We start from the raw sequence: 26,846 nt of genomic DNA on the forward strand, positions 1-26,846 counted from the left end.
CTCCATTTTACAGAAGAAGGCACAGAGAGGTTAAGTTATTTGCCCAACATCACAGAGCTAGAAAGTGGCCGAGCCACTCCACTCTGGAATAGTTGGCCCTGTGAGGGGAGGAAGCTGAGGATTGACTAGATCTGGCCAGGTGCCCCCACTTCCCGCTTGCCGCTTGCCCCGTTGATCCCTGTCACCCCTCCCCAGTGCTGCATAAACATCAGGGTTATCATTAACCAGGGACTGCTGGTGACCCTGGGGTGCAGGCACAGGATGCACAGAAGCTGAGGGCTCAGATGGACAGGGACGAAGGAGATTTTCAAAGGCCTTGGGTCCTCTGAGGCCATGCGCATACATAAATGTGTGTGTCAAGGCTTCACCAGTGCCTGAGTGTGAGCATACTCACCTGTCCCTGACTCTGCGCCCTGCAGAGCCAAGGATCTGTGCCAGCTTCTGGCCTCTGTGACAGGAAGGGGGCAGTTTCTGTCCTTAGCCACCAGGGGGATCCTGGGGGAATTAACTCCACTTTGCTCAGTCTCAGTTTCCTCATCTCTAAAATGGTGTTAATAATAAGACAATGTCAGATCAGAGACCTCTGAGCCTGACCTGGGTTACGCATACAACTTCAGTGATTTCTCCATTTTATAGGATAAGAAACTGAGGCACAGAAAGTTCACGTGGGCTGCTCAAGATCACACAACCAGGAGTGGCAGAGTCCAGACCTGATTTCGGATTTCTCTGTCACCAATGCCTTGTGAATTTGGCTCACCTATGAAGACAGCGGGTAAGTCCTCCTCCAGGAGGTCCTAGAGGCCACATGAGCTCAGGGAAGGGGAGATTCAGGGTTAAACACACCAACCCATGTCTGGTGGTGTCGGCGTGCGAACACAAGCGTATAGGCCTATATGTCTGTGATTATATGGCCAGCTATGTGTCTGTTCGCTTGTGCATGAGGTTGTGAACACAGGTGTGTGTGTCTTTGTGGTTATGTGTAAGAGTAGCTGGCCGTATGGCTGTGTCCTTGACAGTGTTTCTGCTGCTCTGTGTGCCTGTGTAAATGTGTATGTGTTTGTGTACATGTGTACACAAGTTTGTGAACCTTCACATCTCTGAGACTGTGTAGAAATGCTGGCTGTGTGTCTATGCCTTTGAGTGTATTTATGTGTGGCATGTGTGTATCGGTGTGTTTCCGTACCACTGGTTGTGAGTGTGTCTTCACAATAGTGTGTGTCTTTGTGACTAATCATTAGAAGGGACAGTTGTGTGGCTGTGTCTTGGATTGTCCCTCTGCACGGGTATCTATTTGAATGAATATTTGTGTGTGTTGTGTAGGTACACGAATGTGTTTGTCTTGGTGTTTTGTGACTGATGTTAAAAAGTGCTGACTGTGTTTGCATATTTGGGTTTTTGGATTTCTCTATGGGTGTGTTATTCTGTGTGTGTCTGCCTCTGTGTTTGTATGTATGCACATATATGTAGTTGTGTGTTTTTGTGCCTGTTTACCTGGGTCTGTGGGGTGTGTGTGTGTGTGTGTCTGTGTGGTGTGCCCCTGGGGGACCTCACAGTCAGCAGCAGACAAAACACACACACAGACATATACACACACACACAGAGATAAAGACACAGACACACACTTAGACACACACACACACACACACACACACACACACTGAAATATTCCCCAAACAGTCAGGGGTCAGCGGGCTCCTCAACACTCAGGCTTGGTGACCTAGGGCCCATCTGGGCTCAATTCTCAGGAAGTAGCACAAAAACTGACACCCACCCTCCCACCAGACCTCAGAAGCTCCCTGAGGTGGGCCTGAGGCATGTGCGTGCGGGTGCGTGTATGTGTGTGTGTGTATGTCTGCCGTCCGGTCCTCCCCAGCTTTCCTCAGCGCGGCTGCCTATGTTCTTCCATCTGAGCTGAGAGAGTTAACCTAGCGGGCCAGGCCGGTCTGGGCTGGGGGCCGCCCCCTGGCCCCCCTCCAGCCCCGGCTCCAGTTACAGCTGCTGGTTGGGGAGGGCATGGCTGGGGTGGGGCTGGGAGGGGAGGCTGCTAGGGCGGTGCGTCCAGCTCTGAGCCAGGGGGTCCAAAGTGCTCACCCCGGTCACAGCCGGACTTGGGGGCCTTCTCTCAGCAGGGGACAGCCTGATTGGGGTGAGCGTCTCCCACCCCTCCCCTCCCGGCCTCACCCTTTGCCCGGCTGGGCTGCTTATTTTGGGAGCAGGAGTGGCCGGCCCGTGGTTTCCCAGGCAGGCTGGACCCAAGAGGAAGGGAGTGGTGGTTGGGACATTGGGGTTCCCCTAAGGGTGAAGTGTAGGTGCAACTCCTCCCTCCTCCGCTGCTGTCCCCTGGCTGGGCGTGGGTTGCAGACACTCACATGTGCAGGTCGGGTTGCGTCACTGTTTGGGGGCACTAGAGGCCTAGATGAGAGTGACGCCTGCCTGACCGTGTCTCCATCCCACGTCCTGCTCCACCCAGAAGCGTGGGGAGCGGGCGCCGTGTCCATTCCAGCCCCACTGTGCGTGCGTGCGTGCGTGCGTGTGTGTGCGTGCGTGTGTGTGTGTGTCCTTGCCCTTGGCATCTGTCTTCTTTCTCATGTCACTCGCCCGGTTGTCCGCTTATGAAAGATGTCACCCAGAGGTGGGCGGAGGGGATGTTTTTCCGTTTTCTCATCCCTTCCAGGAGAGGAGAAGGGGTGGCCTTTTCCCCAGCAGGGTTGTATGTGACCCCAAGGAGGGGAAGGAAGACTGTTGCCATGGTGGCCTGTGTGAGGCAAATTCCTCCAGAGTGAAGTGGGAGATATTTATACCCAGGGTCAGGCAGAGAGCGGCTGCCAGCGGCCAGAGCAGCAGAGCTGGGATATTGCAGACACAGTGAGGCCGTGGTGTGCGGGCAAGTGGGCCCTTGGGCGTGTCCTGGTTGTCTTGTCCTTTGAGGTGTATCTTGCTGTCCACCTGGGTATGGTGAGGTCTCCTGCCCTCTCCGCTAGAGTAGACATGGGGAATCTGGGGCCTGCTGTGGGAGTGTGGGGCGGGGGGCGGCAGGCCTACAGGAGAGTCCTGTGGCTTACATATGTCTCACCCCTGTCCTTGCTGCCATGTGATCCCCCACCGTGTGGTTGTTTTGGTGACACCGTGTCTCATGAAGCAGGGGTTGCTCCTGTTTCTGAGGGTGGCCAAGCTGGATGACAAATATTTCTGGAATTAAGTCCTTCAAATGTCTCCAACTTAACCCCTTGGATTCAGGCCTCAATGGAGGGGGGATGAGGGTACACATTTCCTGACCCTTGGTGTCCTCCAGGACAATGGCATCTCTTGACCACATCTTGGTTCTCTGTGTGGGTCTCCTGACCATGGCCAGTGCAGGTGAGTTTGGGGGTGGAGCACACTACTCACCTCAGCCCCCAAGGTGGCAGGGGTCCGGGAAACCCTCCCTGCAAAAAAACCAAGTTGGAGACTCAGTTGGAACACTGGGAAATTGGTCTCACCTGGGGTCCAGTCACAGGCTGATGTTCGGGAGAGGGGAGGATGTCCAGATCAGGCAGAGGTAAAGGGTGGGGTGGTGGCTGCCTTCCTGAGAAATATTGAACCATAGACAACCTGTAATGGAGAGCTTGGACAGTTGGGCGCCCCCAGCTCTACCCAGGATGGTGCGGAGGAGGCAGCTAAGACCTAGAGGATGGGTAGCCTACTCAGGGTCCAACTGTTCCCAAACTCTCAGCCCAGAAAAGGAGAGCCCCCAAAAGGGCCTCTTTATACCCCTCATTGTCTAGGCTCCTATGAAACATCCAACCTCTGATTTCTCTCTTTCCAGAAGCTCCACAGGAACATGACCCATTCACCTATGGTAAGGGAGAGAGGGGCAACTATCTTTGGGAGTTGGGGAGGGGGGTGGGGTTTGCCTGTCCTGCCCTCATGTTCTCTTTCTATCTCTCTCAGTGCTTATGTCTGTCACTCTCCTTGGCTCTCTCCCTCTTGATCTGGCTCTCTGACTCTTTCTGTCTCAATCTCCCCTTGTCTGCTTCTGCATCTCTTTGTGTGTCTTTGTCTATTTAATCTTTTTGTCTCTCTGATTCTTTCCACTTTTACCTCTCCATATTTTATGGCCCATTCTCTGCTGCCTTCTGACGTTTACCTCCTCATCCTCTCCATCATCCTTCCCTGGTCCATTGTTTCCTTCCTTTTCCCTGAACTGCCCACCACCTTCCCTTCTTTCACTCTCATTTCCCTGATCCGCCTCCTCCCTCCTCTCATTGATCGTCTTTCTCCTTTCCTCCCCATCTTCCTTCTTGCTTCCTCCTCCTCATTCTGCCCCTCTCTTATCCTTCCTCCTCCCGTCCCTGCCCTTACCCTCCTCCCTGCTGCCCATAGACTACCAATCCCTGCGGATCGGAGGCCTCATCATCGCCGGAATCCTTTTCATCCTGGGTATCCTCATTGTCTTGAGTGAGTACCCCTACACCACTGCCTCCGCCCCGCATCTAAGAGTTTCCGCCTCAGCCCCGCCCAGTCTCCACTCTTGTCCCGCCCTGTTCCTGCTCCGCCCCATCCCGCCCCACCCCTATCCTCACCCTTGGCTCCGCCCAAGCCCCTGTGGCTCCGCCCCTCGCGAGCACCCGCTGAAGCAAGAGTGCCGCTGGGCACGCGCCTAGAGCAGACTCTCAGACTTGTCTTCCCCCCATTACCCACCCACCCACAGGCAGAAGGTGCAGGTGCAAATTCAACCAGCAGCAGAGGTAAGAGGCCGACCCAGCACTCATTAACCTACTGCGGCTCTACAGGGAAGTCCACCCAACCCGCAGCCAGAGACCCTTCAGCAAATTTGTATTAAGCACCTACTACGTGCCAAGCCCCAAGCTAGGTCCTGGGACCAAGCAGTAAATTAACTGCCTTCCGTGCCTGGCTGAGCTCCCAGCCTAGTGGGGGCGGTGGCTTTAGGTTCCAACAGCCCTACAAATATAAAATCACAAAGTGTGATAAGTGCTGTGAAAAAAAGAGCTGCCGCGAAATGAGATCACCTTACTTGGTGGCCCAGTTTAGCTCAGAGTCTTGTTCCTAGCTCTTTGATTCATCTCTAAATAAATATGAATACCTACCTTCTCCACGTTAAAACAATTATAGATGTCCCACGTCCCAGAAGCTGTTGCATTGTGTATTATCTTATTTACCCCTCACACCATGTCTCTGAGGTCGGTGCTGTTATTAACATCATTTTACGGATGAGGAAGCCGAGGCACAGGGAGGTAAAGTCACATGCCCAAGATCACTCAACTAGAAACTGAGATTCTCTCAAGGCAGTTGGGCCTCAAGTCCCTTTGGTGGTCCCTCCACTACCAACTTTCAGTCCCTTCCCCAGTACTCCAGGAAGTACTCATTGGTACCCGCTGGGAGCGCCTCCGGCCACACACTTAAAGGGCTCCTGGATGCGCCTGACTTCCTGGCGGAACTCAAGCCTGCTCCTCGCCCCTCTTGGCCTCAGGGCACACCGGCCTGTGAAACCAGGGCTGCATTGGGGGATTCCTGGGAGTGGCTGTCTCCTTTTCCGTTCCCGATTCCTCTGCTTGTCTATTCCCAGGACTGGGGAACCTGATGAAGAGGAGGGAACTTTCCGCAGTTCTATCCGCCGTGAGTTTGGGGGAAATTTCGGGTGCTTGGGGGTGAGGGCTGTTTCCAAGAACCCTTCTACTGGTCCTCTCTGGGCGCGTGGAGGGGCTTGATCTCAAACCGAGGGGCGGGGAGTTTCCTTGCTTCCTAGCCCTCTATAGGAGCCGGGGTACCGCCCCTGACACCCAAACTCTCTGTGTTCCCCCTCAGGTCTATCCACCCGCAGGCGGTAGAAACACCTGGCGCGATGGAACCCAGCCAGGTCTCGCAGCTTCCACGAGGCTGGGGGAGGGAGGGGAGAGGAGGGGGAGAGGGACTAAGATGGGAGGGCTGGGGCGGCTCTCCTGCCTCTCACCCTTTTCACCCCCACAGGATTATCCTGGCACCTGACTCCTCCCACATACCACTGCGCGCCCACTGCCACTCGGACTGCGCTTTCCCCCCGCCCAGCCCCCACAGACTTCCAATAAAACGTGCTTTTCTCTCCTGACAGCGCTTTGTGGATGTCAGTCCCTCTGCGCGAAAGCCTGGGCGCCCTCTTGGCCCCGGCAGGGGGCGCCCCCACCATTGGGGAAGGGGCGGGGACGTCAGCAGTGGGCGGGGGCGGGGGCGGGGGTGGCCTGGACAGGGGCGGGCTCTCCGGGCCCCCATTGGCTACGGCACCCCCAACACCAGGGCTCCCCCCATCTCCCCCCCCGACATCAGTCCGTCCCGCTTCCAGCTGCTGCAGCCGCGCCTTCACAGCCTCAGCATCCAGCCACCCCCTGCGCCGGCCCGGCATGGCGACCCCGACCCAGGCCCCCACAAAGGGTGAGCGTCGCCTGGGGAAAGGGCACAGGGGGGCCTGGGATCTTAGAGCTTCGGAGAGAGGATCTGGGGAGATTCCAGTACTGGAAAGGGACGGGAGTGGGGAAGGGGACGTCGGTTCCTCCCATAGGCGGAGGCCCCTGGAGTGCACCCTTTGGAGCCTCTCCGGGTCTCTTGGACACCCTCTCCCGGTGGTGTCGTTCCTGTGCCGGACCGGCGGTTGGAGAGCGGCAGTCCCGAGAGAAAGGATGCTCGCACCGGTAGCTATGGCAACCGGGTGGCTGGTCCTGCACGGCGGTGGTTGTGGACGCGAAGAGATGGGCTTCGAGGGCAGAAGCGGGTGGGTCTGCAGCCGCAGAGGTTCTTACCGATTTCAAGGTCCCTGAGGTGGGTGAGGGTAGAGGGTCCGTATTCCTCTTTTTTTCCAGCATTAGCTCCTATGGTGGGTGTTTTCTGAAATCCCTGACAGGTAGGTTCAGTGGGAAGGGGAGAAAAGGGAAAGACAGGGAGAGGGAGCGCTGGAGGAAGTGAGAGAGAGGTGGAGAAAGAGAGTCAGAAAGGAATATAGAAAGAGACTGACTGAGAGAGCCCAAAAGAGGTAGAAAGAGACCAAGAGAGACAGGAGGCCCAGTGCCAGAGACACAAAGAGAGACCTAAAGAAAAGAGAGATATGAGATTCAGAGAGATTCAGGGAGAGTCAAGAGGAGAGGCAGAGAGCAACAGACAGAGATGCAGGAAAAGAGAACCCAGAGGCAGAGACAGAGAGGGACTGAGGCAACTGTTGAGAGGAAGGCATAGAGAAAGACACAGAGGCCGAGAGAAAGACTGACCCTAGCGCCAGAGACGGACTGAGCGAAAGGAGGAGGGGCAGGACAGGGTGGGGCCTGAACCACTGCAGTGAGCCCCCATGGGCAGGAATGGGTGGCAGGACCCTCCTCTCCAGCCCGCATTCAGGGGTGATGTCAGGTCCGGGAGGTGCACTTGGGTGCACACAGATGCCCCTCCCTACCCCGATCCAGCCACAGCGATTTACATTTCACACCCATTAACCTAGTTATGCACCCACTTAAACACTCTCTCTCCCCTAAAAGCCCCCTTTTCTGAGCCTGCTCCTGGAGAGGAGCAGAGGGCAGAATGCTTTAATTGGGTGTGAGGGGCAGGGGAAGGGTTTCTAGCACCAGAGAGCAGGGCTGGGGGGATAGGCTAGCAGAGCGAGGAGCCCCTGGTGGTGAAGGAAACCCCACTCCACTCTAATCTCCCCTTCCCTGCCGCCTTTCCCAGCTGGCGGGGGCTGCTGCACTGAGCCGTATCTGCAGAATTCGAAGCAGGGCGGGGGGGGGGGGGGCTGCAGAGGCTGGAAGCCACCTTAGGGAGAGGGGGCAGGGCTGAGCCAGCAGGCCTGGCGGGAGCCCAGAGCTTCTTTTCACAGAGATGGTTAGCAGGATCGATGGCAGCAGGCTGGCAGCGGGGGGAGGACAGATGCCTCAGAGCCTCCCCACCGCCCCACCTTTTCCCCAGTCACAACATGAAAGGGGACTCAGGTCTTGGGAAATCTCGAGGGAGGAAAAGCACATTGTGCCTTGCGAATTGCTTAATGAAACTAATTAATGGATTGTTGGAAGAGTGGGGGAGGAAGGTGAAGTCTCTGCCCACTCTATCACAGAGCTGGAGGGAGAGTTGGGGGCGGGGCAAACAAAGTATGCAGGAGCCCCCCTGGACCTGGGTCCCTATTCCTGAGAAGGACCCTCAGCTTGGCCAGAAGCCAGTCCTGCAGGGGCAACAATGGTAGGTACAAAGGGAGCAGAGGGAGTCAAGATTGGAGATGGATTCAGAAGCCCAACCTCCAAGCCTCCCACAGGACCCCACCCAGCCTGGCGTGTCCAGACCCATCACCTCTCTTCACCTTTCAAGATACCCTGGTTGCCATAGCAGCCACCTCCTTCCTGATGTCTTTCTGACAACTGGCCTAGAGTGGTGCACATTCCTTCTCCTGACTCCTGGCTCCACCCTTAGCCCAGCCTTGCCCTGAGGACCCAGATTGCTGGGTCATCAAGGACCAGAAGAGGAACTTCTGCCTGGAGCACGGAGCACTCAGGGAGGAACCAAAGAGGATTCTGGGACAAGCTCCCACCCAGTGGGCTCCTGATGGTTTGGGTAGTGAGGGCTTGTGAAAATACACGAGACAAAAGCTGGATAATCCAACTGCACCACCTCTGATGCAGTCTCCTGCAGCCTAACAGGGGCTTCCTTCCTTCCTTCCTTCCTTCCTTCCTTCCTTCCTTCCTTCCTTCCTTCCTTCCTTCCTTCCTTGAAACTTTCTTTGAGAGACTTTCATAAATGCCGGAGTTAACAGCAGAGATGAGTCAAGCAAATTTACTCCCCATCTGGTGGGGAAGCTAATACAGAGCACAGATGTCTCTAAAATAATGTTTCCCCATCTTAATGCTTTTGAGTACCACCTTCCTGATTTTTTCCCTACCCAAATGTTCCCTGCTATTTAAGATATTCCCTTCAAAGGATTAACTTTTAGAAAACTTAATCAGCTTTATTTTATATCACCACTATAAATGGAAAATCAGGATTTTTTTGCATTAAATTGAAGGCAAATATAAAAATGATCTTAAATAAGTGTCTTCACTTTTCTGGGCCTCAGCGTCCCTCTTTTGTGGAATAAAGATGAAAATAGCACCTATATCAGAGAGCTACTGTGAAGATAAAATGTGTTAATATCTGTGAAGTGCTTAGAAGAACCTGGCATGGAGTCAGTGCTGTCAAGTACTGGTTAGATAATAACTAAAGTATAAAGCCAGATAACATGACAAAATTCTACCTGGTGAAGGCTCTGAGCCCTATGCCTGTGATCTCTTGGGAAAAAGAAGGAGATTAACAAGAGTTGGAGGATGTTAAAGACACATCAGCACCTACTTAAGACTTTCTCTTCGAAGACTGGACGGAGAGGCCAAACTCAAAAGGTAGCTCTTGTATGAGCACTTAAATGCTCCAGCAGAAGTGACAATGACATTTCCACTCACAGTTCATTGGTCAGATTTAGTCACATACCCCCTCTGTCCCTACCTCAAGGCAGCCAACCTTCCCTGAGCCTGGAAGTGGAAGAACACTAATGACAACACCTGGCATCATCCTGGCACTCCTGGTACCTGTCCCCTCAGGGTGTCCTAGAATTCTGCTCTAGACAAGGCAGAGTGTGCTCAGAGCTGTCTGAGGAATTCGGGAGCCATCAGGATGGGTTTTTGAATGAGAAGTTCGATCTGAGCTCTCCGGAAGGGGAATATGGTTTGAGACAGGGAGGTGGGTGATGGGGAAAAAGAAACACACACACACACACACACACACACACACACACACACACACATTTTATCCACACATTAACATTTATGAAATCAGAGTGAGTCTTCTAATAGATGGGTATGTTTCATGTGGTACAATTATATACATATTTATACATAATACACACACTGGGAAAGCTAATACAAAACCAATTATGAATCTTAAAATCAATTGTGTCTTAGAAATAAATAATATAGGATACATTATATATAGCATAATATAGGGTGTAGTATAGGACAGCTTTCCTGTGCCGGATTTGGTGGCAGAAATGAGCAGATAAGAGAGGTAGCTACAGTGCCTCCCTTTTGGAGCTCTTAGATGACCAAGAGGTTTTGGGGGAAGCCGATGATGCACTCAGCAGTCCACCAGTGGGATTGGAATCTGTTTACCCCTAGCGCTATATGCAAATGAAAGTATGCATGTGTTTTCAGGAAATAAATCCATAGCTTGCAAAAGACCTCCACAGGGCACTAGGACCAGAATGGCCATGTATGATTGGATAGGTTGTGCACTGAAAAAGGGAAGGTACCAACTAATGGAGTAAGTAGGGGCTGGAATCCATCCTATGCTTCACTCTTCAAGCCTTGTGTCCTTCCATGAAGCTATACTACCCAGAGCAAGGGGTCACTTTATCTGATTTCTACACAAAAATCACTGGGCCAATGGCTTCATCTGGATCCTCAAAAATATTAAGAAACCCGGTGTTGAAATATGTTTTCCTTCTTTTCTCTGCCTTCCTTCCCACAGTTCCTCAGGAACCTGACCCATTTTACTATGGTGAGTGGCAGATTCTCTGATGAGGGCTCTCTGGGGCTGGATGGAGGGGTGGCTGCATATCCCCATGGGTCACTGCTGAAGTGGCTTCAGCTGTGGCTGATACATGCTGGGTCACTGGTCATGTGTTCATATAGATGCAGTTCACACTAGCTGGGCTCATGGAGGACAGCATCGGATTGGGTGTTGGGGGGGGTACGCTCTATGGACCCCCTTCAGGCATAATCAGGACTCTTGGCTGGTGCACTGGGGTCACCAGAGAAGCAAACAACTCTGTGGTCAGGCTGCCTGGATTTGAATCCTGGCTTATCCGTTTATTAGCAGTTTGGTTTTGAGGAAGGAACTTTGCTTCTCTGAGCCCTTCTATAAATAAAGCATAGTAATATCTCCTACCCATGAGGATTATGGGAAAAATTTATTTGGCTAATGCTATTAAATCATACCCCCAGGTCTAGCAGACCTGGCCCAGTTCCCTTTCTAAACACCCTCCCGTCCTCTGCCTTTGCTTACTCATACTCCTCCTCTAGTATGCCAAGTGCTTTCCCACCTCAGGGCCTTTGCACTTACTGTTCTCTCTGCTAGGAATACTCTTCCTCTAGCTCTCTGCCCAGCTGGTTAATGCTCCTTTTCCTTCTTCAGGCCTCAGATCAAATATTGACTGCTCTTTTAGGAGAGGCCCTCCCAGACTTCCAGAGGAGCCACACCACATCTATCCATGGTCGCATGACTCAGTTTTTGTTTTATTTTGTTGAATGCTTGATCACAATATGAAAGTCAACTCCCTGAGGGCAGAGGCCTGGACCACTGCTGGTACAGAGTGGGTGCTCCATAAATTAATGTTTTAACAAATGTTTATTGTGGTATATTAGACAAAAATAATTCTTATGAAGGAAAATAAAGAATGAGAAAGCATTGAGAAGAGGATGGGAAATTCTAAACAGGATAACCAGAGAAAGTTTTACTGACATTTCAGTAAAGCCCCGAACTCAAGGGAGGGAAGAGCTTTCATTTAGAAGGAAGAGTAAGCACAAAGGCCCTGAGGCAGGACCATACCTGATATGCTCCAGGACTAGCAGGGAGACCAGTGTGCCTGGAGTTAGGAAAGTGAGAAAAAGTAGAGTAAGATAAAGTCTGAGAAAAAACAGGGACTAGATCATACAGGGCCTTGTGAGCCATGGTGAGGACTTTGGCTTTTACTTGGAGTGCAATGAAAATGGAGAGTGAGGAGCGGGGCTCTGAGCTGAGGAGGACCCTGATCTGACTCACGTGTTAACAGGATCCCTGTGGCTGGGGGTGGGGATACCAAAGACAAGGTTGTTTGGTGACAATGTGGATGGGACCAGGGAAAAGGCGGCTACAAAGATGTCAAAGGAAGGCAATGGGGGAGAGAAGACAAGGGGAGGCATGCTCTCAGTCCTCATACTTACCCACTGGGGAAGCCTCCAGCATGGCCTGCAGTGTTCCTGAACTCTGGGCCCCTGACTGGGCAATTTAAAGTCAGGCTGGGGTCTGGGGCTGAGGTGCCGCCACCACCTTGATGTCCCCCATTATCTTCCCCAGACTACGACACTGTGCAGACTGTGGGCATGACTCTGGCCACCATATTGTTCCTGCTGGGTATCCTCATCATCCTCAGTAAGTATAACCCTTTCCTGGGCTACAAAACCCCTCAAAGAGGGCCTCCTCAGGGTCCCCAGGTACCTACAGTCCCCCTACTGGCTTCTGACCAGAGCAGAGCCTCATGTCCTGCCTCCTTGTTCTCTCTCTCTCCTAACAGGCAAGAAGGTGAAATGCAGGAAGGCGGACTCCAGGTCTGAGAGGTCTGGCAGCAGTGGGGGAAAGAGGGGTGTGGGCGGGAGCAGCCTGGGACCTGGGGGTGCTTCTGTAACAGAGAGGTCCCTGGCCTGCCGTGTGTTTTCCATAAAGCATGTGGCTATTGAGCCTCTTTATGCTTTTCTCTCTCATCTTTGCTTTCCACAGCCCAACATGCAAATCCTGTAAGTCGGAGCTTCCCTCCTCAGGTAAGAGTAAGAAATTGTATGGTTCTGGGAGCGGGACAGGTGGGAGCAGAAAGAGGAGTCATCAGAAGGGGAGCTGCACTGGATGTCCCTAAGAATGGGGCCACCAACCCAATGAATGGACATGGGAAATTCAGTAGCAGCTGAGAATCCACAAATCAAAAATGTTAAACCGTGGAGAGTCAGTGGGATGTGAAATGTCCTAAAGAGTCCACTAAGCCTCCCAGAAACAAGTACACGAGCCTGTAAGGGATGAGTGAATTTCCCAGAGGAGAAAGCCATAAGCCTGGGAACAGAGGGGCCCTATGTGGAAAAAGGATTTCTGCAGTCAGAATGAAGACAGAATTCAGTATTAGAGAAGCAGGAAGATAAAGTGTTTTCCAGAATTTACTGTCCAGTTTGAAAGATCTAGGTTGAAATGACAAAGCAAAAAGAAGGAGGGAAGGAAGGAGGTAGGGAGGAAGAGCTTCTGAATAATTATATCAGAATAATGAAAGGAGAGATATATAGAATATAGATTTTTTTAAAAATCAATGTTGGAAAAGAGAATATGGGAATGTAAGGAGTATGAGGATGGAAAGATGGAAAATATAAGAGGGATAAAAAGCAAAGAGGACGAAGGCCGAAGGCTGTTGGGGGAAGTATAGAAGGGGATGAGGATGGAAGCGTTAGAGGGGCGGAGAGTGGAGGAAGAAGATGGAATGCGGGAGGGGAAGGGCGGGTGCAGGTGGATAGAAAGCGTAAAGGAAGATGGAGATGTAGGATGTAGGAGAGGGATAAGCATGCAGATGAAAGATTTTGACTCCTTGAGGGTGTTAATTTTAATTATGTAAAAATATCTTGACCTGTTTTTAGTGGAACTGCATCCTTTCCAGGGACTTTTTAAAAAATCAGGTGGGAATCTCTCTGCCTCTTATAAAGTTCTTTTAACTAAAAAAATGGACGTCAGGGTACTCAGTATTTGGGGAGATTTGGTGTGGAATTTCACACATTTCGTTCCATGTTCTTTTAATGAGACTTAAAAGATCTGTGGGCTTGCATCTTAAAGATGCAGCTGGGAGTTGGCATGTAAGTCTTGGTGCAAAACTGAGGCTGTAGCTTCTCTGGGTAAGGGGAAGCCACGCGGTACCTCAATGCTCATCTTCAGCCGCCATACTCGACCAGTGTGGGTGAGAGAAGCAAAAGATGTGGTGTACTGGGGTAACTGCTCAGCCTTCTGACGAGGGGAATGTGTTGAACACGATGTATTTCCTGCCCTGTATTTTTTCATAAAGCTAAGCAAACACAATTGGATTGAAGCTTAAACAAAAACAAAACCAGAAAACATTAAGGGTGCACTTTGTGGATGATCAGGGAGGGTGGGCCTGGCACCTGGGGCATGGTCTAAGACTACGTATAAGATTTTGACCCACTCCATTTGAGTGATAGTCCCAAGTGGCTGGGAAATGGGAATTCCTGTTGTGTCTTAATGTTGAGGAGGCCGGGTATGGGAAAGGGGTGTGTGTGTGTCTGGAAGGAGGTTAGGGGCATAGGAGCCGGGTGGAGACTCCCTTTCTGGCAAGAGTATGCCCCGGAAAAGCTCAAGCTGGACTAGGGGGTCTCAGCCTCATCCCAGGTATGCTCCCCTCCATGAGAGTGTCTTACGAGGAAGGACAAAAGTAACAGGTGTCCCTATATGGACCAGACATTAGGAAGTGGGGAGGCAAGACAACTCAAGAGTGATAGTCCCCGGGAGTCTGGATTCCACCGTGGGGGTGGAGGGCTCGCTGGCTGTGGGAAGGATGTTGCTTCCGCCCCTCCGGTCGCTGACCCAGGCTTGAGTTCTCTTTTCTTCATCCCTCCCTCCCTCTTCTCTCTCTTCTCTCTTCCCTCCTCTCTTCTCTCTCCTCTGTCTCTCTCTCTCCAGCCCCTGGAGGTGGTGGTGTATAAAATCAGCACTGGCACCCCCACTGCTGTGCCTGCCCGAGTGTGGGAGCCTGAGGACCGGGTGGAGGCGGTGGGGGCCCCAGCTTTGCATCGCTGGGGACCGCTCCCCCGAATGAGCCGCCCCACCCACCCCGAGGCTGGAGCCGCTGCACCCCGCTGCCCCTCCCCAGGCCTTGGCAATTACGACCCCCCAAAGAGTCCTTCTGCAGCCCAGATCCAGGGACTCAGGCCTCCAGCTCCTGGAGTCTGGGAGTCAATCCCTAGCTCCCCAGAGAGCCCATGTACTGCCCCCCTGCACCTCCTTGCCCCCTCTTCAAAGATCTCGTCCCCTGCGCCCTCAGTGTTTATGTCTTGAGCTTAATAAATGTGCATTTGGTTTTTCCCCCTGTTCTGTCTGTGTGTTCTCATCTGTGGGGACAAAAGTGGGGGAGGGGCAAACCGAACCTGGGGGAGCTCTCTCCCACGTCCCCAGAATCGTCCCCCTCCCTATCCTTCCCCTCCCCCAGTGGCCTCCTCCTCTCTCTCTCTGAGCCCCTCGAGTTTCTCTTCCCTCCTTCAACGCCCCCCTACCAGTTGCCCCTTCCTTCTCTTCCCCCAGAGACCTTAACATACCCCTCCTCTTTCTCTCTCACCCCCCTCACCCCATTCCCAAAGGAGCCCCACCCAACTAAGACCTGCCTGTCCTATTCCCGTCATCCAAGCTCCCCTGGCTGGGTGGGTAGGGGTCACTGCCCTACTTGTCACCCCTGCCCCCACCCATGACCCTTAGCGTCTCCCCCTTCCTGCTCCCACCCTGGGCTACGAAGCCAGGAAACCCAAGAGGAAATGACTGAGCCAGTCTGGGTCCCCGCCCGCCCCGCCGTCGCTCTCCTGGCCACACCCTCTGCTTGGATTCGGCTGCTGCAGCTGCCCTCTCTTCACGAGGCTGCCGGCTCAGGACCCCCAGCTCGGACGTAAGTCTCTCTTCGGACCCTCCTTCACCCGCTCCCTTCTGCCCGGGGCCCAGGTGGGTAAAGACTGACCTAAGCGATCCTCTCCGCCCCCATCCAGGCTCACTTCTCCCGCCTGCCCGTGAGCTGCAGTGCTTCTCTCCCTCCTGCCTCAGTCTCCCCAACTCTCCTCCATCCCTCTCCAACCAGTCCCCTTCACCCCCCAGAGCTGCCCAGCATCCTGTTCTATTGTTCCTGCAGCGAGGCCCCCATACCACTCATTTTTTCCTCTGAGATCAGGAGCACATTACTCACTCTTCCTCTTTCCCCTCCTTGCTGACTTCTTCCCGTGGGGGACAGCCCCAGAGGGAGGGTGAGAGGCCTCAGGATCTACTCTTGTGCCCCAGCTGCCTCCAGGTGCCCCGCAGGGCCCGTTGGCGAGGAGTAGGTGCTCCCCTGCCTCGGGGGTGTCCTTGTGCTACTGTTGGAAGCCCAGTTTGGTCTGATGTGTCTTACCTTCCTCGGAGACCTTCAGAGGGAAGAAGCGGGTGGTGGCTGGGGACCCCTCCTTTCGACTCTCCTGTCAGCTCTGGCAGAGTGTCTTTGAAACCAGAGGTACCTGCTCAGGGGAGGGAAGCGAGCAGAGGGGACGCCCAGAGTCTGTGCTGGGCCTGCCTCACTGACATCATGGCTGACCCCGGCTCCCGCTTGCCCCTTAGATGTCGCCCTCTGCTCACTTGTGCCTCCTCACCATTGTTGGCCTGATTCTCCCCACCAGAGGTAAGGCCCAGCCCTTGTCTCCATCCTGCCCCAGAGCCCCCACCCCTACTGCGAGTGCTCTGCTGGGTGGGCGGCTGGTGAGTTTGGATGCCCGGTCCTGTGTCCTCGCCCTCCTACTGAACCGGCACCAGGAAGTGGGGCCCCCAATGAGGGGGCCAGGGTTCTACCTTTTTTGGATGCCTTAGACCTAGGTGGCCGCTTCCAACGAGTCTGGCCAGAGCCTGTCCTGCTGAGCAACCTCCATTTCACCTCCAGGAAGAACTCACTGAGTTTAATTTGGCGGGGAGATTGGTGTTGGTTTTCTGCTTTGCAGCCAGGAGCCCTGGGCTCCCAGCAGAGCAGATCCCTGGATCCCCCGGGTGGTGCACAGTTAGGCAAAGGGAGTGCGCGGGGGCCAGTCTGAGAGCTGGAGATGTCGCCCCCTTGCCTGGGAAGTGCTTCCTGAGGGCAGTGACTGGGGTGGCACTGGCAGGTGGTTTCCACATGGCAGGTGCCGTGTGTGGGAGCTTGCTTCAGCTTCAGCTCTACTGTATTATACATGTCGTCCTGCTTGTTTTGCAATGAGGAAACTGAGGCTCAGCAAAGGGAAGTGCCTGTGCCAGAGGCTAGCGAGTAGAGGGGCTGGAATCTAATCATCCTGCCTGCCCCCGCGCCCAGAGCGTACGCTCCACTGAAAAGTTCTCTTGAATAAAATATTTTTCATCTGTTCCTTCAGTCATTCGACAGGTGTTTGCTGAGCAGCTGCTATGTGTCAGATCTTATTCTATGTACTGTGTAAACAGCAATGCATAAAGACAGACAATAAATAACCCATCAGTAAATTATATACTATACAAGAAGGTGATACATGTTATAGAGAAAAATAGAGAGGAATAAGTATGGTTTGAATAGGTGGTCAGGGAAGGCTTCGCGAGAGGGTGACATTTGGGCAGACACTTGAAGGAGGTGAGGGAATTAGCCAAGCAGGTATCAGGGCTGAGTGCTGTCTGGTGAGTGGGAATAACAGCAGGCAGGCCACGTGGCTGGGCTGGGGTGAACGAGAAGCAGGGCGGGAAGAGGAGAGGTCAGAGAGGTGACAGGAGACTAGACGGTGAGGGGTAGGGGATAACTTAGGGGCAGGGTGAAGACTTTGGCTTTTACCAGGTGCAAGGTGCACTCAGGGGAGGCTCTGAGCCAGCAGGGCCATGACCTATCTCAGGTGTTTACAGGCTCCCTCCTTTGCTGCCTGTAGGGAGTGTACTGCAGGGGCAGGGAAGGTAGTATAAGACTGAGGAGGAGCCTGCTGTGATGGTCCAGGAGGGAGAGGGTGGAGGCTGGGCCAGGGTGCACCAGTGGCTACATCCATCTGATTTCACTCTCTCTATAGCTGTGAAAACTAGATTAAACTATCCCTACTTTGTAATCGAGGCAACCGAAGCTCAGAATGGTGTCTTCATTTGCTCCAGGTCACACAGCAAGGAAGTTGTTGGGAACAGAATGTGAGATCAGGGACCTGGCTGACTCTAGCGCTGGGCTCAGTAGGCTAAACTGTCTCTTCTATCCTGCGAGGATGGGCAGGGAGAGGGGGCTGGAGGAAAGGTGCTGGGGCATCAGCGTTTCTAGAAACCCTTCCGGGTTCATGGATTGATACCACCAAAGCTGATCAAACAGTGGTCTGCTGTTTCACCAGCAAAGAACCCCTGAGTTACACCCCAGGTCTCAGAAGAGAGGGCAGGGTGGGGGTGTTGGTAAGAGGAGGACCAGAGGCTCCTCCCTGGCTTCTCATCTTTGATTTCTCAGGACAGACATTGGAGAAGACCACACCCATTTCTCTAGTGGACTCAGCCACTGCGAACACTGTGAACATTCGTGCCCTGACTGAGACGCCAGGTGAGGAAAGAGGCACAGCTCTGTTAAGACCCTGTCATCGTAAATAATAACAGCAATAAAAACAAGCTTAGACCAAACAGGAATTTTTGCATTTGTGTAAATGAAAAGTCCAGGGATAGACCTTCAGGTATGGCTCAATGTGGCTTATCAAATGGTGATATCAGGAACCTGTCTCTATCTCTTGGTTCTGTTTTCTCCGTGTTGGCTTCATTCTTAGGAAGTTTATCCTCTAATGGGACCAAGATGGTATCTGGAGACCTGGGGCTTCCATCCTACCTGCTTAAAATCTGGAGGAAAGGGAATTTCCCCTTCCTCAATCCAGCATTTGCTGAACTGAGTGTCATTGACCAGGCTCAGGTCACTTGCCCACCCAGGAGCTGATAATGTGGCCACAGGCACAGAAAGCTGATTGGCCAGACCTGAATCTCATGTTCAACCTCCAGCAGGACTGGTGCCAGCCCCACTGAACCAAGGAGACCAAGAGTTAGGGAAGGATGGTTCCCCAAAGGAAGTTCGGGGGCTCTTACCAGAGGCAGGTGGATTCTGAGAAAGGGACTAGGTATCTGTGGGAGGGAAGGGCCTGAGGCAGGGGAGATACTGGCATCACACTTAGGCAGTGAGCAAATGGGTGGGTTAATTAAGTCATTTCCATTACACCAAAACTGAGTTGCTATGGAAATCCTGTTGTATCTCCATCCATGGACCATCTCCACATCTTCTCTCTCTTCTCTCCCTCCCTGTTTCTGGACTTCAGACACTTTTCAACCAGAACTCCAGTCCACCCTTCAGACTTCAACCCTGCAGGCTGCTGGTGAGTGGGGCAGGGATGGGAGTGGGTTGTGGGGAAGTGGGCCTGGGACAGACACTGTTCCTCTTTTTGCTCTGACACCCTGAGTCCTTAGTTACCCATTTGAGCCCCCCAGCTCTGAATCCCCTGGTTTAATTTGTGGTGGGGAACCTTGGACCAAACAGGAACTCTATTTACTTCTTTAAAAAAATCTTTTGAAATTGCGGAAAATAATATGCATGTAGAAAAGTACAAGAACCATAAAAGAACAACTTAGCAAATTATTCTAAATTGAACCCCTGTGTAACCACCACCAGGTCAAGGAATAGAGCTTTGCAAACATCCCAGAAACTCCCCATGTGCCAACCCCATTCATTTCTTCCTTTAATCCCTTTATCTTTTTTCTTTTTTTTAATTTTAAAATCATTTTTGAACTTCTTCTTGGAACCTAACATAATTCAAAAAATGCCCCTCATTTTTTCCCCATTAATGTTTAATGATACAGCAGTACATAAACACATTCTCTTTGGAAGTAATAAAAATGTGGTAGGTCAGATGAAATCCCTTTGTTCATTCCCCATCCTTCTCACCCCCATCTCTGTGAGGCCCCCACTGTTAGCATTGGGTCGGGGATGGTTCTGTAACGAGAGTATATCACGTGTGTGTGATCTGGAGAAAATGCGCTAACTGGGAGGTGTATTTGTGTGAACTTAAGGACGTTATATGATTATTATTGTGCAATCAGTTTTTTTCCCCCTGCGAAATGATGTTTGGAAGCTCTTCCCACATTTCCATGAAAACACTGATCTTGTTCTTTTTCACTGCTGAGTGCTATTCCACAGGGTGCCCATGTACAGGTAATGAAGCCATGCACATCTTGATGATCACCTTGGCTGCTTCCAATTTTTTCTGCTACACATAGTGCAACAATGAACAACCTTCTCCCTTCCTCCTCCATCAGACATTTGCAGTGCTTCGTGTCAGTCATGGTTCTATATATTTTACTCATCTTCGCTCATTCAACCCTCACACAGAACAGATAAAGACATGGAAGCTCAGAGTCACTCGCCTGAGGTGTCACAGCCTGTCAGTGACATGGCTGGGATCAGGGTCCAGGACTCTGGCTCTAGAGCTCTGCCTTTACCCATAACACTATGGGGCCAAGAACATGAACACTGAAATTTATTTTAAAAGCTACTTGGGAAATGGCTGCGCCGACCTGCCCTATCACCTGCAGTGTGCGAGTCCCCCTGTACCACTCTCGTAGCCCCACTTGGCGTATGAATGTCTTGGATTTGTGCCAGCCTGATGGGGGGAGAGGGCCCCTTGCTGTTCTGTGGAGCCACATGTTGCTGATTTACTCATCTTACCCTCCCCTCCTTGTTCTTCTGACCTCAGTAGAAGCAACACAGACCCAGACAGAGACACAGAAGCAGCAACCAACGGGAACGGATGTGCATCTAATCACAGATCCGGTCGCAGACAAGAGCAGCATGGAAGGTAGAGCCCGGCACTAGAACAGCAGCATACAAGTTTTGTTTAATTCTCTATTTAGGTCAGCGTTTCCCCAAGGATGCTTCTCAGAGCATTCGTTTGGGGAATTGTTAATATATTTTCCAAAAAAATTTTTTGGTTTGCGGCCAAAGGTGTTTGGGAAACTGAGATAAAGTTAAACATGTCTCTTTTTGGCAGGACTTCTCAGAGTCTTAATAAAGCTTATTTGCAGCAAGTGTCCCTAAGAGGGTCAACTATTTTACAGCATTTTCTAAGCTTGATAGACTCAGGACCCTCTTTTGTTCATGTTCCTTCTTAGGGCTGGTGCTGGGAAATGCAGCTGTGGGTGTTTCCTTTATGTATGTCTTCTTGTTAGAGCAAGAGATTTTCAGTTGCAAAATACAGAAAACCCAACTTAAAATAAAAAGACTTATTGGGTATACATATTCTGTAAAATCCAGAGGAACCTCTTTTAACTCTGTTGTCTTCATTCTCTAGTGGACTTTCTCCTCTTGATGGCAAAAATGGTTCCATAATTCTAAGTTTAGGTCACAAATTCAGCAGGTAGAGAGATCTCTTTCCCATAATCTGTAGCCAGAGGTCTAGAATCGACTCTCATTGGCCCAGCTGGGGTCACACGCCCATATCTGACCAATAGGAGCCTAGGAAATGGATAGGCCTGATTGGTCAGGCCTGAGTTTTGTGCCCCATCCCTGGGGCTGGAGAACAAGGTCCACCTGTCTGAGCGGCATAGACCAAGAGTCAGGGAAGAGCTGTATCCTCTCAAAACCAGTGAGTAGCTAATGTTATCAGAGAAGTGGGAAAGGGGACTGAGCCTAGATGAAGGCAACAAGTGGCTTCTAATGTCTGTGTGATGATTCATTTGAGGAGCAGCTCCTACTGGAAAGTACTGTAGATTGGGCCACTCCCAGGCTGTCATACACGCAGTGTGCAGACTGGAAACTTTGCAAGTTTGATACAAATCTTAGGCCATGCCATTCCCCTATAACAGTTTTTGTAATTGTTACAGTTTTCCAGTGATGGCAGTAAATCATCTCATTCTGACAGAATCTGTCTATTAAGACAGTTTTGCAACAGCCAGACGTAAAGCATCTTGGGGAAGAAAATTTTTCTACTTTGCACAAAAGTGGGGACAGGGATGTAGCCGCTCTGTCCACACTTTCCAATTGAGAAAACATCTTCATATCTCTGATTCACTTGCTCTAAGTCCTCGCTGACCTGAGTTTTGCGTGTTGTTGAATAGGTCATGAAGCCAAGTGTTTGTAAAAGGTATGGCTGAGCCTCAGGGCCCCCCAAACCCTGAGCACAGAAGCCCTCAGCACCTCTCTCCCTCCATCTTTGTTTCTCTTGTGCTAGAACTTGTCCTCCACCTTGAGAGGAAATGGTTCTTGTCATCTGCTAACGCAGAGCTTCAAGAAACTTCATCAAGCTTCCACTAAGAATCCCTACTTGGATTTGTAAGGTTCAGGGAAGGACCAGACTGGGTCCCCCTTGTGGCCTGGGTCACAATAAGAGAAACAGGACTGGGGAGCTCTTCCCAGAATTAAGGAGAGTACCAAGTAGATGATAACAACAGCCAATCTTTGCTGAGAGTTTGCTCTGTGCTGGGCATTGTGCTAAGCTTTCGTGTATTCACTCACACAATGTTCATAATCGCCTTATGTGGTGGGAACTGTTGTAACCCCATTTTATAGGGAAAGGGGTTACTCTGCTAGCCCTAGGCCACACAGCCCTGAGTGGCAGAATGGAATTTGAGCCCAGGCTCTCTAGCACCAGGGTGCCTGAGCACCACACACCACCTAAGCAGTCCTTTACATTTTCCGTAACCTCCTCCTCTGTCCATGTTGTTGATCTTGCTTATACTTCTGGGGAAGACTTTCCCAAACATGTCAGAATCCTTGGCCATCTGTTCACATTTAGGAGGTGAGGTGCTGAGATTGGCCTGGGGAGCTCAGGGTTCATGAGGCAGCTCTTTTGCCTGCTGGCTTCACATTGGGGCATCAGACAGTGGTAACCACTTCACTGGGGACACTTCTCAGTGCCAGAGGGGCAGGTCCTTGGGGAAGGAGCATTGCTTTTTATTTTTTAAGAGAGGAATCCTCCGGTATTTTTGGTCTGGGAGCAGAGGTGATATTCAGAATGTTTTATAACAGGTACCTCCAGGCTCTGTAACTGGAGGCCCCCTGCCTGCCCATGACAGATGTTACCCTTTACTTTCTGGATCATGGGGTATTCCACAAGGTCCTAGGAGAGGGGCCAGGAGGTTGTGGCAACTGGTCTTAACCAGGGAGTCAGGCTTATTTCAATATTTCCATACCTGCCACTCATAACTGCTTCCAGGGGTGGGAGTGGGGGACGCTTGTGCCTGCTTACTGAATATGTAGGCCTGGGAGAGGGGTTTTATTCCCAAATATAGACATTCGGAGATGCCCCTGGTTTTCCTTCATGGCTCACTCCTGCTCTCCACCGTCTTCCAGCCATTCTCTGCTGATCCGACTAAAAGCACCACGCTCTCCAAGCAGTCTCTAGGCAAAGACTTCATGAAGGACCCTACTCTCAGGCTGACTAGTCAATAACTCCCTTCCCAGACTGGAAATAGGCTATCTCCTATTCACTATGTATTTCCAGCACAGACTACTCCTCAGTAAACATATGTGGGGTGAATATATGACTTCAAGGCTGGCAGACGGTGGGCACAGGGTAGACATGCAATAAATACCTGAATAGATTAATGAGTGCTGCATGAAACCACCCCAAAACATTTCAATGACTTAAAATGACAGCCATTTATTTAGTTTTTGAGAACTAAACTTGAGTCTACAGTTAGGAAGTCTGACCTGGGCTTAGCTGCATTGTTCTTCTTGTCTCATCTGGACTTACTCATGCATCTGAGATTAGTTTGGGGATCAACAGGGAGCTCTGTTTCTAGGGGGACCATGGTTCTTCCCCTCGTGGTTCTGTCTTCTACTTCCTGCCTAGCCAACTCAAATGAACAGATGGAAATGATACGCCCATAGGTCACATAGAGAGTCTATTCATTCAAAAAATATTCATTGAGCACCTACCTATGTGCCAGCCACTATTCAAATACCAGGGATACAACAGTGAATAAGACAATGAAAATCTCTGCCTTCATGGGGCAGACATTTGGTGGGGAGAGAGACAATAAATAATCATAATAATTATATGTCATGTGGTTTTAAGTTGCTATCAAGAAAAATAAAACAGGGTTAGGCTGAGAGAATGACTGGGGAGTATTTCTGTAAAGGGCCACAGTACTCTCTGAGAAGGAGCTGAGGGGGAGGCCATGAGGCTATCTGGGGACAGGTGCTCCAGACAGAGGAAGCAGCCAGTGCAAGGGCCCTGAGGTGACAAGTGGCTTGGTAGGGCACCCGCAAGGCTGGAGAAAATGCACGAGGAGAGAGTGAGGAGGTGAAGTTAGAGAGGTTGATGGGAGCCAGACTGTGTGTCACATGAGGACTTTGGGTTTTACTCTAAGTGCACCAAGGCTGAGACACAGATGTCCCTTCTCCCTGACCCTGTCATTCACCCATTTACTCCACAAACCCTTACTGAGCTCCAACTTGCTCCTTGTCTGTCCCCTGCAGGTTCAAGTGAGGATGACCCCTTCTCCTATGGTGAGTTACCCTTGGAGGATGCAGGGGGAGGAGGGGTGAAGCTCCTCTCACCGTACTCCTCCACTTTTCTCTCTGCAGACGAAGTCACTCTCCGGAAACGGGGGCTGATAGTCGCAGCCGTTCTGTTCATCACGGGCATTGTCATCCTCACCAGTGAGAATGGGCACTGGGCGGGAGGGGCACTAAGAATGGGAGGGGGAAGGCCTTGGAGGAAACTCTGAGGTTGGGGGAGGGGGGGGAGGTTCTTGAAGGCCTTTGGGCAAGGTGGTTTCAAATGAGGCATGTCCCTAGCTTCATAGCCATACAAACCACCAGTGGCTTAAAATGGCAACCATCTACTTAGTTCTCAATTGTGCAATCTGGAAACGTAGGCTGGGCTCAGCTGGGTGGTTGTTCTGGTCACAGCTGGATTTATTCATGCAGTAAGGTCAACGGCAGGTCAACAGGGAGCTCTGCTTCTGTGGGCGCTTTGGTTCTTCGCCTTGTGGTCTTTACCCTCCAGCAGGCTGGCCTGGGCTTGTTTATGTGGTGGCAGCAGGGTAACGGGATCATGCAACCTCCAGCATTAGTGATAGTGGGGCGCTGTGAACACATGGGCCTGAAAGGGTGAGGGGAGAGAATGGCTGTGCTGGGGCCTGGTGAGAGATGGAACTGTCAGAGAGGTTTGCAGCTACTGCATCACTGTAACTCAGCCAGGAGGGTGCCGGGGTGGAGGGAACCAGATGTGTAAACCTCTCTCTCCTCCTGCCCTCTTCTCTCCTGCCAATGTTCAAGTAGAGGGCAAGTTGCTGGGGACTGTGGCCTCTCAGGTCCACCTCCCGGGGCTTAGCATTACACAGGGAAGCAGGCAGAGGGACACGAACAGAGGAACTATTTTTTTTAAGTTTTCAAAATGCTGCAGATTTGGGGGAGGTAGGTGGGGGGAGGGAATTCAAACCATTTCTTCAATTAAAAAAATTAATTAATTTAAAAAATGATGCAGATTAAATAAAATATGAGGGCCACCAGTTTGCAAGCTCTCAGTTAAACTGTATAATCTACACCAAGTTTCATTATCTCTCTTGTCCAAATTCTTCATCAGGGAAGCGGGCACAGCCACATCTTTTTAGTCTTAAGATGGGAGGCAGAACACTAACAGTAATAAAAAGAGATCGTTAACACATACCTGAATTGAATTGGGGATCAAGCAACATGTGTTTATTGATCCTGACTTCATGCCTGGTCCTGTTCTCTCCTATGTAGGAAAAGTGAGGCTCAGAGAGTTGAGGGGTTTGTCCAAGGTCACACAGCACATAAGAACTGGGGACAGAGCCTGAATGTTCATTCTGGGTACATAAATTGCTCCAAAGACAAATATTTCTGAGCACCTACTCTGTGTCCAACCCGTGCTGTGATGCTGGTCCTGCCCTGGGGGAACTGACGTCTGGCAGGGGGATGACAGCAAACAGGTGAATGCACTAATGAGCAGAGTGGATACAGAGACGGATAATGGCCGTGAGGAAAATAAAGCCATATGACGTGACCGAGAGGAACAGGGAGAGGTGTTCCCTCTAAAGAGGTAAAATTGGAACTGATGCCTGAGGATGAGAAAGACGATTTAAAGAACAAACAAACAGAGGGAGGAGTAAGCGCAGAGCCCTGGGCGCAGGAATGAGCTGATGTCGCAATACTTGCAGGAAGAGTCTAGAAGAGGCCAAGGAGCAGGGGAGGCAAAAGTGGTGGCCAGGAGACAAGAGAGGGCTGATTTCAGAAGTCCCTTTTCTCTTCTAACCCTCCCTCCCCCAATACATCCAGGTCATTCTCTCTGCCTGGAATACCCTTCCTCCAGATCCAAGTGGCTCTCCCCTCACGTCCTTCAGGTCTTCCGCCTCCTTCCTGGATTTCTTTTTCTTCACAGCACACATAACCATCTGACTTATCACCATCCATACACTTGACTTAGTTGGTTTTCTCATTGTTAGTCTCCCCCACTAGAATATCAGCTCTACTAGAGCAGGGATTTTAGTTGTTCTTGTTCACAGCGGTGTCCTCAGTGCCTAGATCAGTAACCGGCACATAGTAGATGCACATTAAACATTTGCTGAACAAATGAATAACACACAAGGTAGGAGGGTTTTCGAAAGGCTCCTCTGTGTGTAAGGAAGGCTCTTTCCTTGGGCCCTGCACCAGCTCTTCTGCTGTCTGGTTCTCATCACTTGCTGGGAGTTGCCTTGGTGCTTCCCAAGGGGCATAGTCGATGGGCTTTTTCTTCCAGCATCCAGAGCACATGCAGAAATCAAATTGTTTTAGCTCATGACTGGATCATTTCCTTCACCCACAGGCGGCAAGTGTAGGCAGTTGCCCCGATTGTGCCGGAATTACAACAGGTGAGCCCATTGGAAGTGGGAGCTGATGACCTGATGACACCTGACACTGAGCCTCCACCATCTCATACCAGCCTCCTCCCTCCCCTTGCAGAACCTACAGCATAGTGGGTAAAGCCCAACTTGAGAGGGAAGACACCAATGGAGCCAGACCCAGAGCCAGGGCTGATGGCCCGAGCTCCCTACCTTCCCAATCCTCCTTGCCCTGAAGGCTGCCTGGCTCCCCCCAGCACCATTCTGTTCAGACAAAAAGTAAAGCAATGTGGTCCTGGTCTCATGATCTTTGATCATTCATAACTGCGGGTGGAAGAAAGTGGCAGGGGCTGGAGAAGGCCCCCTTGAGGAGTAGAGTGAGGGGGTCATGCACTCATAAACAAAGGCAATAGCGAATGAAGCTGGCCTGAGGTAAAGCAGGAGGGATTACTGAGCTGGCTGTCGGGGCTCTAGCCATTGAGAGGGTCGGTGTTGGATTCTTCCCACGGCGGTTTGAGATGCCT

At 51.4% G+C, this 26,846-nt stretch overlaps 4 protein-coding genes across 24 annotated transcripts in view; 3 read left to right on the top strand and 1 right to left on the bottom strand.

The window, feature by feature from the left end:
• The window catches only part of LGI4 (leucine rich repeat LGI family member 4), a 34,018-nt gene extending 27,012 nt beyond the window's left edge, over positions 1–7,006 (bottom strand). For 2 of the 4 annotated variants that reach the window (XR_001595439.2, XM_016133354.2), the window contains exons 1-3: positions 6,771–7,006; positions 3,388–3,425; positions 395–540 (exon numbers count right to left, since the gene is read on the bottom strand). Coding sequence is in view for 2 of the 4 variants with exons in the window: in XM_016133354.2 (XP_015988840.2) it covers positions 395–540; positions 3,388–3,425; positions 6,771–6,833 (247 nt within the window). In the remaining 2 variants the exon portion in view is untranslated. Of the gene's footprint in view, positions 1–394; positions 541–3,387; positions 3,426–3,479; positions 3,759–6,770 lie in introns of those variants that run through there. The other 2 variants (XM_016133350.2, XM_016133352.2) reach the window with 2 other exon arrangements.
• FXYD1 (FXYD domain containing ion transport regulator 1) lies at positions 235–6,085 on the top strand. 9 transcript variants are annotated; one of them, XM_036232236.1, is made up of 9 exons: positions 235–349; positions 637–772; positions 3,293–3,357; positions 3,806–3,838; positions 4,363–4,437; positions 4,691–4,727; positions 5,471–5,616; positions 5,806–5,857; positions 5,968–6,085. In XM_036232236.1, exons 3-8 carry the CDS (start codon positions 3,297–3,299, stop codon positions 5,826–5,828), a joined length of 375 nt encoding a protein of 124 aa, XP_036088129.1. In that variant the 5' UTR covers positions 235–349; positions 637–772; positions 3,293–3,296; the 3' UTR covers positions 5,829–5,857; positions 5,968–6,085. The 9 variants fall into 9 exon arrangements, with proteins under 9 accessions (XP_036088129.1, XP_036088128.1, XP_036088127.1 ...); XM_036232235.1 differs by having other exon boundaries at positions 265–380; XM_036232234.1 differs by lacking the exons at positions 235–349; positions 637–772 and adding an exon at positions 795–2,146.
• Positions 6,229–15,193, top strand: FXYD7 (FXYD domain containing ion transport regulator 7). 4 transcript variants are annotated; one of them, XM_036232246.1, is made up of 7 exons: positions 6,229–6,405; positions 10,498–10,527; positions 12,085–12,159; positions 12,302–12,344; positions 12,505–12,545; positions 13,398–13,436; positions 14,449–15,193. In XM_036232246.1, the coding sequence occupies exons 1-7, from the start codon at positions 6,375–6,377 to the stop codon at positions 14,469–14,471; spliced, it is 282 nt and encodes a 93-aa protein (XP_036088139.1). In that variant the 5' UTR covers positions 6,229–6,374; the 3' UTR covers positions 14,472–15,193. The 4 variants fall into 4 exon arrangements, with proteins under 4 accessions (XP_036088139.1, XP_036088140.1, XP_036088141.1 ...); XM_036232247.1 differs by having other exon boundaries at positions 12,302–12,335; XM_036232248.1 differs by lacking the exon at positions 13,398–13,436 and having other exon boundaries at positions 12,302–12,335.
• Positions 15,194–15,314: 121 nt separating this feature from the next.
• On the top strand, positions 15,315–26,624 carry FXYD5 (FXYD domain containing ion transport regulator 5). Of its 7 annotated transcripts, none has more exons than XM_016133355.2 (9): positions 15,315–15,421; positions 16,117–16,177; positions 17,957–18,046; positions 18,801–18,857; positions 20,232–20,333; positions 23,957–23,986; positions 24,065–24,139; positions 26,307–26,352; positions 26,444–26,622. In XM_016133355.2, the coding sequence occupies exons 2-9, from the start codon at positions 16,117–16,119 to the stop codon at positions 26,556–26,558; spliced, it is 576 nt and encodes a 191-aa protein (XP_015988841.2). In that variant the 5' UTR covers positions 15,315–15,421; the 3' UTR covers positions 26,559–26,622. The 7 variants fall into 7 exon arrangements, with proteins under 7 accessions (XP_015988841.2, XP_015988844.2, XP_036088125.1 ...); XM_016133358.2 differs by having other exon boundaries at positions 20,235–20,333; XM_016133356.2 differs by having other exon boundaries at positions 15,368–15,474.
• The last annotated feature ends 222 nt before the right edge of the window (positions 26,625–26,846 follow it).

Source organism: Rousettus aegyptiacus, unplaced genomic scaffold, assembly GCF_014176215.1.
Source record: "Rousettus aegyptiacus isolate mRouAeg1 unplaced genomic scaffold, mRouAeg1.p scaffold_m13_p_14, whole genome shotgun sequence".
Taxonomy (NCBI): Eukaryota; Metazoa; Chordata; class Mammalia; order Chiroptera; family Pteropodidae; genus Rousettus; species Rousettus aegyptiacus.

Excerpts from the sequence above, each read along its gene's own strand:
- FXYD5 (XM_016133355.2), top strand. The coding sequence starts at position 16,117 with ATGTCGCCCTCTGCTCACTTGTGCCTCCTCACCATTGTTGGCCTGATT. Across the intron at positions 16,178-17,956 it reads CCTGATTCTCCCCACCAGAG|GACAGACATTGGAGAAGACC; the intron begins GTAAGGCCCAGC and ends TTGATTTCTCAG. Across the intron at positions 24,140-26,306 it reads GGGCATTGTCATCCTCACCA|GCGGCAAGTGTAGGCAGTTG; the intron begins GTGAGAATGGGC and ends CTTCACCCACAG.
- FXYD7 (XM_036232246.1), top strand. The coding sequence starts at position 6,375 with ATGGCGACCCCGACCCAGGCCCCCACAAAGG. Across the intron at positions 6,406-10,497 it reads GACCCAGGCCCCCACAAAGG|TTCCTCAGGAACCTGACCCA; the intron begins GTGAGCGTCGCC and ends TCCTTCCCACAG. Across the intron at positions 12,345-12,504 it reads GCGGACTCCAGGTCTGAGAG|CCCAACATGCAAATCCTGTA; the intron begins GTCTGGCAGCAG and ends TGCTTTCCACAG.
- FXYD1 (XM_036232236.1), top strand. The coding sequence starts at position 3,297 with ATGGCATCTCTTGACCACATCTTGGTTCTCTGTGTGGGTCTCCTGACC. Across the intron at positions 3,358-3,805 it reads CCTGACCATGGCCAGTGCAG|AAGCTCCACAGGAACATGAC; the intron begins GTGAGTTTGGGG and ends CTCTCTTTCCAG. Across the intron at positions 3,839-4,362 it reads ACATGACCCATTCACCTATG|ACTACCAATCCCTGCGGATC; the intron begins GTAAGGGAGAGA and ends TGCTGCCCATAG.